This window comes from Borostomias antarcticus (genome assembly GCF_949987555.1).
Source record: "Borostomias antarcticus genome assembly, chromosome: 23".
Lineage (NCBI taxonomy): Eukaryota > Metazoa > Chordata > Actinopteri > Stomiiformes > Stomiidae > Borostomias > Borostomias antarcticus.
The window spans coordinates 14,460,139-14,470,574 of record NC_140256.1 but is presented as its reverse complement, the minus strand read 5'-3'; the positions used below and the strand labels follow the sequence as shown (position 1 = coordinate 14,470,574).

The following is a 10,436-nucleotide window of genomic DNA, read 5'->3' as shown; positions in this document are numbered from 1 at the left end:
ACGCTTTTAGCAACTTACAATAATTGCATTTAACATAGGAAAAGTCAGTGTACTACTACATCACTTGCCAGATGCATTTAACATAGGAAAAGTCAGTGTACTACTACTTGCCAGAACTCACAAGTGCATCTCCTTTCTAAAACAAGTGACTAAGAACATAATCTAGTGCTGAAAGCGAAGTGAAGAATATCAAACTAAAAATACAATAGGTGTTTAAGAGGGAGGATCCTGGTAGTACTTCTTGAAGAGGTGAGTTTTGAGCATGTGGCAAAAGATGGGCAGTGACTGCTCTCTACTACGGTGCCCATGACGTCAGTAGGCAGTTAATTCCACCACTGAGCGCTGGTACAGTCAGCCCTCCCTGGGAGGAACAGCAGCTCGGTCTTGTCCAGGTTGAGCTTGAGGTGTTGTGTCACCATCCACTCTGAGCTGTCAGCAAAGCATACAGCTAATCACACTTTTTTGGATGACAAATTGCAATATATGTTTGCTTTTAACAATTTAATTTCTTTTAAACTTTATTCTACTGTAGAAACATTGACAAAAGGCCAACTTACAAATATCTGCAATGGTGTACAGTAGTAGCATTTGATACATTTGGCATCCAGACCTGCAGGCGGCAGTAGCGAGTCATTGGGAATGTTTCCTACTCCCGTGTTCCTCGTCCTCGTCATGCTGTCATTTCCGCTGGATTGTACAAAGGCTGCATCCCAAATATATTTTCTTGCCTCCTTTCCCCCTTTCCTCTACTCGTTCACTACTACTCGATCCCCAGCCGAGAGTGTCGAGTGGAGGTGGAAGGCTACTTCTGGACTAATGGGACAGAGACAGAGTCTGGTGGCGGGAGTTGTTGTTCATTCAGTCGTACACACTAGAAAATATATGACAGAAAAGGTTTTGGCTGTTAGCTAGTAATATATACGTTGCACAAATTAGTGAAAATGTCTCGTGTGCTCAACTGTATCGTGGCAGTCTGCCCTGATATGGGTATTGGACAGAATGGGAATCTACCATGGCATCCAAAGAGACTCAAGTAAGTTGAAATCTAGCAAACGTTAGCTAACAAGCTAAGCAAGATAGCATGCATCTAGTTTTGTTAGTTAACAGACAAACCTACGTAAAGTTATGCGTACTCGATAGACTACATAGCAACTGTTGAACAGAAACATAACGCATTTATTTTAGGTTACACAGCCTACTACTAGGTTGGAGGTTTTGTCATCAGCTAAGTTACGTTACGCAAGAGTCCATAGTGCATTCATTATGGTTTGCAACATAAGATGGGCCATTTTCATGCAAACTAACATTAGCTAACATTCCGTGGCTCTTGTACTATAATTTTGAATCTTTGTTTTGTTTCACAGTAATGAATTCAAATACTTTCAGAAGATGACAATGACGCCATCAGTTGAAGGTAAAACAATATTGCGGCTTTATTACCGTCACAGCACAGCCTGACCCCTCGCATGTACTGCCGAATGTGAGAAGAATATAAATTATTGATGGACTAGACTAGGCATTTTTTCTCTAGTGTCAACCACATATTTGCAGGGAATGTATTAATGCCTCTACTGCTTCAACAGGTCTTCTTCAACGTACCAAAGTTATAATTGTCATTCCCTGTCACGACATCTTAGCCTTATGACATGATTATGACAAGCACTGACAAGCACGCTTTTAGCACTGCATTGATAAATTGATGAATAAATGCATGTCAGTGACCACGATCCATATCTTCCCCTACTCTCTCTCACTCACTCTCTTATTGGACAGGTAAACAGAATGCTGTCATAATGGGACGGAAGACATGGCTCTCCATTCCAGAGAAGAACCGGCCACTTAAGAACAGGATAAACATCGTCCTCAGCAGAGAGCTGAAGTAAGAGCACACTTATGAATACAGTCAGGTACAGTTGGAACGAAAAACCCTACGGATACAAGAATCGTTAAGGCAGAAATGGGGGGAAGGTTAATTTTCCTATACATGTAAAACTGAACAAGCTGCAGAAGACTAAAGCTAGAATAGAGTGTAGCGCTTGCTGAGTTCTAATGGCTGATAGAGGAACATTTTGTTGACCACTGTCTGATTATTTTTTATGTATTGTGTTATTATGTACATTCAGACTACCGTACCTCCGGCTGACCTATTGGCCAGGTGACCCTCGCAAAATGAGTTTTTTAATTTCAATGGGTCCATCCTGGTTAAATAAAGGTTAAATTAATGAACAAATAATCTGTGTACATCATCAAATGCAATGTGCAACAAGTGGTAGGGATAGCATAACTATTGTTTACCTGATGAATAGGAATGCTATGTTGACCCACATTTGCACCATTGCAATTGTAAGTAAGTGCATTTCTATAGCACCTTTCACAGATCAAAGTTCACACAGTGCTTCACAAAATCATCCAGTAATTAAGAACAATTACACATAAAAGCAAGGATATAAAAACTCAGGAGGCTAGACAAAGGCCTGTCTGGAAAGATGAGTCTTTAGCTTTGTTTTAAAGGAGTCAACACAGACCACAGATCGTAGGTCTAATGGAAGGGAGTTCCAGAGCTTAGGAGCCACAACTTTGAAGGCTCGTCATCTTTAGTCCTTTGCCTTGAACGGGTACAACCAACGAGACCTGGTCATACGACTTGAGCGACCTACTCGTGATGTAGGGATGGAGCAGGTCACAGATGTACGCAGGTGCCTGACCATGCAGAACTCTAAAAGTACCTTAAACTGGATCCTAAAACTGATGGGGAGCCAATGTAAGGAAGCTAGGATGGGAGTAATGCGACAGGTCTTGCTGGACCTAATCAACAGCCTTGCAGCAGCGGTTTGGACCATTGTGTCTTTCTCTTAACTACCCTCCATTCATTTCATCCATTATTATGATTTTTACATCAGTACCTTCTTCCAGATCTACTACCACCATATAACAGTGCATGGCTGGTTGTGTATGTTATTGAAACATCTGAAACCAAACATTGGACTAATGCCTCTGCGACATTGCCTCAACCACAGGGAGCCCCCTGCCGGAGCTCACCACCTCGCCTCAGACTTCAGCTCAGCACTCCGCCTGCTGGACGCGGCCGAGATGGCAGAGAAGGCTGACCAGGTGTGGGTGATAGGAGGCAGCTCTCTGTACAAGGTGAGCCGAACACTGGGCCAGACTCTTCAAATTGAATAGATTATGAAATAGGTCTGGGCGATAAATCAAGTTAACTCAATCAATTCAATGTATTCTTTGGCAAGAGGTGTCAAATGTCTAATCGCAACAAGGTTTTTGTGCGTGGCTGTAAGCCAGCGCACCTAGTATAGTGTTTGTCCGGTTATCACTCCCTCCTTCCGTCACTCCGGACAATGTTGGCCTGCATTTCTCTGTTGGCACCACAAGAGGCAGTAGTCCCAGCACACCAAAATCAAGGACACCAAAATCAACCCGCCGATCTCCACTGCACAAGTAGAGTAGTGGTGAGAGCATTGGACTCCCACCTGGGAGATCGGGGTTCATTTTATGGGACTATACCCCAAACCTCCACATGATCATCTTTCAGTCCGACCTTTACTCCTTGCCTTATAGGTCAGATCACGTCCCAACCCCAACCCACACTAGGGACTGGAAGAAGGACACCAAAACCAACCCATTGATCTCCACTCCACAAGTAGAGTACTGGTGAGAGCATTGGACTCCCACCTGGGAGACTGGGGTTCAAGACCCGATGGGGATGACTTTATGTTGTCATCAGTGTAACTGCTTTAGCCACTGACTGCTACCATTAATGTTATGGAAGCTTCTGCTAGCTGTTGTGAGCTCATGAGCTAACTGGCTATCCCGCTCTCATTGTGCTGGATTAGCATTGGAAGCATTGGAACTGATGTGTCCAGGCGACAAGACCCATCTTAATTTATCAGACATTATTTCATGTCACTTCAATTCATTCATTCATCATTTAGCTATTTCAGTGGCATGACTAGCTTACGTTCTACCAGGCCTGAACAGAAACAAACCAGCCACGCACACAAGCCAGGCTGGACCTGGCCTGGTTTTGTATGTACATAGCTACGATATATAACATTAGAGCATAGACAAATTAGTTGTGCATATATCTGTCTGTCAGTCCATGTACCAACAGCATTACAGCAACATGTCCACCCATCACAATCTGGAGCAGCCTTTCCAAGTTACCCCTGAAGTGAAGCGTCAGTAAAGCGCTCTCTCAGCGTGTCAATGGAGAAGTTTCCGCTTCTCCTGAGGATGACACAGAGATGCCGCTGTCCTGATTGGCTGTTTAGCAGAGGTTTCAGGAGCGGGACTGATCAAAAATATATGCTTTTTTTTATTGTTAATTTGTTTCTTCTCCAGATTTAGATCTAATTGACAAAGAAAGACAAGTGGTATTGTGTATTTGTTAATTTATAAAGAAAATATGTATTGTAATTGTGCTAGTACTTAAATCGTCCAAAAACAACTTTTATGCCAATGCCCATTCCTAGTATAAAGGCCACAGAACTGACACATGTTCATTTTCTAGACCCTTCACCGAGATCCGTCATGTAGATCTGAAAAGAGGCAATAAGGGTTGCTTTTGAATGCCAAGGAGAAAGACTTCACTAACAGGGGGTTAGAGTTAGTTACATTACATTAATATAGTGTCAGGTTCTTAGAGATACACAGACATTTCAGTGTAGTATTACTTCATACCTGCACTCATGAGAAGTCGGCCTTCTCAGATTGAAAGTGATCATCTCAAACTTTTCAGTTTAGTTATTTTTGGTGACACCTAGTGTAGTTATAGGTGTGATTTTGGAGCGTATTCCCCAATGATCCCTTCAAAGCCAAACAGTGAATGAATCCCATTAGTCCAAAAAGTCCACTTCCACGTGGATATGAATATGCATGAGGGTCGTCAAGCATATTCATAGCACCTGCTGTCCGAATACTGTAAGAGGCAACCAAAGATACACTCCTGGCGGGATGTTTGAAAAGGGGAAAGTTGACTCAATGAGTCTTACCTCAATCGGTGATAGATAATCGCAAAATTGATATTTATTTACATTAAAAAGTTTGAACAGGAACTATAGGCTCTGTACTAACCATTTAGGCAAGACATGGCCAGCCTCACAGTCGGAGCAGCTGGTGCAGTTCTGCAGTCGCTTTACCGCACTGTTGTGACGAAAAGAGAGCTGAGCCAAAAGGCAAAGCTCTCGATCTACCGGTCTATCTTCGTCCCCACCCTCACCTATGGTCATGAAGGATGGGTCATGACCGAAAGAACGAGATCACAGATACAAGCGCCCAAAATGACTTTTCTCCGGAGGGTGGCTGGGGTCTCCCTGAGAGATCGGGTGAGAAGTTCAATCATCCGGGAGAGACTCGGGAGTAGAGCCGCTGCTCCTTTGCGTCAAAAGGAGCCAGTTGAGATGGTTCGGGCATCTAGTGAGGATGCCTCCTGGGCGCCTCCCTAGGGAGGTGTTCCAGGCGTGTCCGGCTGGGAGGAGGCCGCGGGGTAGACCCAGGACTAGGTGGCGGGACTACATCTCCGCACTGGCCTGTGAGCGGCTAAAGATTCCCCAGGCAGAGCTGGTTGATGCTGCTAGGGAAAGGGATGTCTGGGGCCCCCTGCTGGAACTGCTGCCTCTGCGACCCAACCCCGGATAAGCGGATGAAGATGGATGGATGGCCAGCCTCAATGCCTCCTTTATTGAGCGCCCCTGAAACTATTTTTCAACTCTGTGTTGACCCTCTCCATCTCTGGGCTGATCCTCTCCATCTCTGGGCTGACCCTCTCCATCTCTGGGCTGACCCTCTCCATCTCTGGGCTGACCCTCTCCATCTCTGGGCTGACCCTCTCCATCTCTGGGCTGACCCTCTCCATCTCTGGGCTGACCCTCTCCATCTCTGGGCTGAAAGAGATTGTAGAGTGAAAAAGTTTGAACCTCCTAACACACTGATTCCCTCATACCTCTCTCCCCCTCCACACTGGGTTGCCATGGAGACCTTGTTGCTCAAGGAAGAGCTGACACTGAAGACTAACTTTTGACATCCTTTCTCCTTTCACACACACAATGCAAAATATGCCCAGTTCTAAAGACCTAAACATTTGGTTTATTTGTTGTTTCCTCCCCAGGAGGTGATGGAGAGCACAGGAACCAGAAGACTGTTTGTCACCAGGATCTTGCAGCAGTTTGAAAGCGACACATTCCTCCCTGAAATCAACCCAGACAAATACCGCCTCCTGACCGAGTATGTCTTGCTCTCTCTCTTTTTCCTCTCTCTCTCTCAACCCTTCTCTTCCTCTCTCTCAATGTCTCTCTCTCCATATTTGAACTATTTAAATTGGAACAACAGCAGACACATTGTTGTTTGAAAGGTATTGAAACAGATTTAAAAAAAAATCTGTCTATTATGATTTTGAAATGATTAAGACCTACAGTAGAATAGATCAAAAACAAATGCAGATTTGCTGTGTATGTGTACAACTACACTAACAGCAGATTTCACCTTCTCCCTGTCTAATCCTTATACATTTCACTGAGCCACCCACTGAGCCAATTGTATCGCAAGACAGCAGGTTTTATCAGGTTTCAAATGACTACCATCATCATTAGGGCAGGTTCTACTCCCAACGAGCCTATTACCCAAACCTCATTAAGCCCTAGCATGTTGGCATCTTTATGCTATGCTTAATCACAGCAGGTTTGACGGTCAAGTTAAAATGGTGAATTCACCTTAAAAGGCTGAACATCGTCTTGATGACCCACAACACTATATATCTAGGCCTCTACCATTTTGATGAACAACAACAGTTAAGGTTGCCAAGTTAACATCAGTGAAGAAGACTTTTCCTCAGAAACTGGCCAAACTGTCATTGGCTGGTGTAACTTAAAAGTATGATTTGGAGATCTTGTGATTTTTTTCAATTCGGTATACTGTCATTGAGCTCTGGCTGGAGTGGAGAGAGTAATCATCAGGTGTGTCCCTCTATTTTCACAGATTCCCAGGAATACCGGAGGGCCTACAGGAGGAGAGTGACATTCAGTACAGATTTGAGGTCTACGAGAGCATCGACCAATGAACTGTTCAAAAAACCAACACCAGGGATGTTCAATGTCCTACAGTATGTTGGTGATAGCAAGTCAATGTACTTTGATGTAAATAGCTTTGAGGGATTTCCAAATTGTCTCGAAATTTTATTTCGAGACATATTGTAGTGTTGATGTGGATTTTAAGCTTTAGACCAATGTCTATAGTCTAAGGAAAAGCTCTCTGTTGCAACAGATAATTAAACATTCACACTCATTCAAATACATTTTAGAATCTTTTCTTTTCAATTGAAAAGTGCCTCAACTTAGGACAAGCCCCCCTTCCCCCTTACTAGATACTAGTTCTCCTCTTAATAGATCCTAGTTCTAGACTCTTAAGTAGATGTGGATTAGGTGAATGTAGCCAGATGGAGAAAGTTCCAACAGGACATCCAAAAGAAAATGGTGGAAAAACCACCATAGAGCATCCTGTGCAAAGTCTGTAGATGAGCAGACATCAAGGTGGATAGGGTCAGGGCCAGGGTGATACATAAGGGTGGTCCATGTTATACATCAGACCTCTCCTGCACCCTGTTCTCTTCATCATTATCATTCGGTCATTAAGTTATTTGTTTTCTTCTTTAGCCGTTAGAAAAACAAACTCAAATCAACATGACTGCTCGTTCCAGTTCTGCCACCTCATGAATATGCATGGTCCTCAATGTGTGGGGGAGTTCGCCTGCTTCTATCGCTCTCTCACTCACACTCACACACACATACTGTAGGTGTCATATTCAAACCAGCCAATTAGTGTCCGCCACCATGTCCCTAATGCCTATGAGATGGTAAGTACACAGACACACACACACACACACACTCACATGCACTTCACGCAGCTGCTCATGTCTTGATTGGCACTCCGGGTCCCTGTAGGCCGAATCATTATTCTGAGATAAGAGCTGTGTGCTCTACAGCTCGCCTCACACATTCTAGATTAGAAAATGTCACAGACAAGACATTAGCATTTCTGATGAGAAAGATACACTCTCTCACACGCACACACACTGGGCACCTTATGCTGGGGAGAGAGCTGTGGTACACAACAGGCATGTCTTGGGAACAGAGACGTGATGAACATCAGAAAACTTGGTATTACAGTCAAGCCGCAAAAGTCTGCACACCCCTTTCACCATGTTTTATTGCGTTACAGACTTATTCTACAATAGATTGAGTTCATGTTTTGTCTCAACATTCTACAGAAATAGCCCATAATGACAAAGTGAAAACAGGTTTTTAGACATTTGCGCTAATTTATTGAAAATGAAAATATAAAATATATGTACACAAGTGTGCACACCCTTTGATATGACACCCAAAAGTGAGCTGAGGTGCATTTTGTTTTCACTGATAGTGCTTGAGATGTTTCTACAACTTAATTGGAGTCCACACGTGGTAAATTCAAATGATTAGACATTATTGGGGATTGCCAACACCTGCCTATATAAGGTCCCACAGTTGACAGTCAGAGCAAACTCCAAGCCATGGGGTCTAAGGAAGTATCTGCAGACCTCAGAAACCGGATTGTGTCGAGGCATAGATCTGGAGAAGGGTACGGGAAAATTTCTGCAGCTTTACAGGTCCCAAAGTGCTCACTGGCCACATCATTCGCAAATGGAAGACGTTTGGAACCAGCAAGACTCTTCCTAGACCTGGCTGCCCGGCCAAACTGAGCAATTGGAGAAGAAGGGCCTTGGCCAGGGAGGTGGGCAGGAACCCGACGATCACTGACAGAGCTCCAGCCTATTCTTGTGGAGATGGGAGAACCTTTTAGAAGATCACCCATCCAGGCAGCGCTCCACCGATCAGGCCTTTATGGTGGCTATACGGAAGCCACTCCTTAGTAAAAGGCACATGACAGTCCGCACGGAGTTTGCCAAAAGGCACCTAAAGGACTCTCAAACTTAGCCCTGGTCCAGGTGGGTATACTATTTGGGTCTATACCCCGTATACCACCCTGCCAGGGACCATTCATTGCACCATAGACTTTTTTCACTGTCTACATCATTGTATCTACAGACAATATTATTTTGTTACTAACCAAAGTGAAGACATTTTTTGAAAGATGAAAGCCTTTTTTCCGAGGTGGCAACAGTTGTACCCACCCCCCCCCACACACACACACCTTTCATATAAAAAGCAACATTTTGCACTTAAATAGCACATATCTCAGCTATTATGGTATCCACTAGCCTGGCTTCGACCCTAATCACGTGATCTCACATGGTTTATTGTGGTGAGAGATCACGTGATCAGGGTTGCGAAGCCAGACTAGTGGACATCGGTGGATATGTGCGATTTAAGTGCAAAAAGTGCTTTTTATATAAAAGGTGGGTGGCTGCAACTGTAGCCACCTCAGAGAAAAGGCTTTCAACTTTTGAAAAATGTCTTCACTTCGGTGAGTAAGGAAATAATATTGTCTGTACATGCGTGTGATGTACTCAATAACAAGGCAGTGGCACATGTTTTATGCTCTTTACTGCGAATTCACCAAGGTACATCTTACCTTAGAGGTTTGCTTAGAACATGCGCAGTACACCAACTCAAACGACGGCAAGTCTGCTACTGTATATAATTAGTACCAAATAATCACTGCGTTAATACACCACAATGCGGTAATGTAGACTGAGTGAAAAAAGTCTATGGCACAATGAATGGTCCCTGGCAGGTTGCTATACCGGGGTATACTGGCAAAACACAAATCGAGTACCTGGGCCACATGCTGGATGAAAAAAGCGTGTACCCCTCCAAAGACAAGGTCAGAGCCATACACGATGCTCCAGCACCCACACACATCAAGGAGTTAAGGGCTTTCCTGGGGCTAGTAAACTACTATGGGCACTTTGTACCGCAGCAAAGTACGGTTTTAGTCCCACTTTACAGATTGTTAAAAGACCAAGTCAGATGGGGATGGAGCAAAATTGAGCAGGGTGCCTTTGACAAGTGCAAAGAGCATTTGACAAGTGACATAGTGTTGACACATTATGAACTACACCTGCTACTTGCTCTTGCTTGTGATGTTTCTGCTTATGGAATCGGAGCAGTGATTCAGTACAGAACACCAGACGGACAAGAGCATTGTTAATGAAATTTCAGTATCACCAATGTGTTACCCCCCAATTTGTTCCTTTCTGTTTTCCTACTTGATTGATCTTCTCTAAGTTTATTGTTTTACAACCTCTGTGAAACGTCTTTCTTATCCATTCCCATAGAATCAGTATATTTAAAAACACCATTTATGTTATGTTATTATGAAAAACAAATTGCTCTGTGACCACTTCCCTGTACCGTTCCTTCCCTGACTGCACGTCACTTCCTTTCCCACGTTATAAGATTACACTCCCTCATCCCATTCACCAC

At 43.8% G+C, this 10,436-nt stretch overlaps 1 protein-coding gene across 1 annotated transcript; it reads left to right on the top strand.

The window, feature by feature from the left end:
* The first annotated feature begins 795 nt into the window (after positions 1–795).
* dhfr (dihydrofolate reductase) lies at positions 796–7,287 on the top strand. The gene is made up of 6 exons (XM_084456983.1): positions 796–1,033; positions 1,365–1,414; positions 1,774–1,879; positions 3,018–3,144; positions 6,125–6,240; positions 6,991–7,287. Exons 1-6 carry the CDS (start codon positions 942–944, stop codon positions 7,070–7,072), a joined length of 573 nt encoding a protein of 190 aa, XP_084313109.1. The 5' UTR covers positions 796–941; the 3' UTR covers positions 7,073–7,287.
* The last annotated feature ends 3,149 nt before the right edge of the window (positions 7,288–10,436 follow it).

Bases quoted from the DNA above. Each gene is read 5' to 3' on its own strand.
- dhfr (XM_084456983.1), top strand. From the start codon at position 942: ATGTCTCGTGTGCTCAACTGTATCGTGGCAGTCTGCCCTGATATGGGT. The intron at 1,034-1,364 runs GTAAGTTGAAAT...TTTGTTTCACAG, and splicing joins TGGCATCCAAAGAGACTCAA to TAATGAATTCAAATACTTTC. The intron at 3,145-6,124 runs GTGAGCCGAACA...TTTCCTCCCCAG, and splicing joins GAGGCAGCTCTCTGTACAAG to GAGGTGATGGAGAGCACAGG.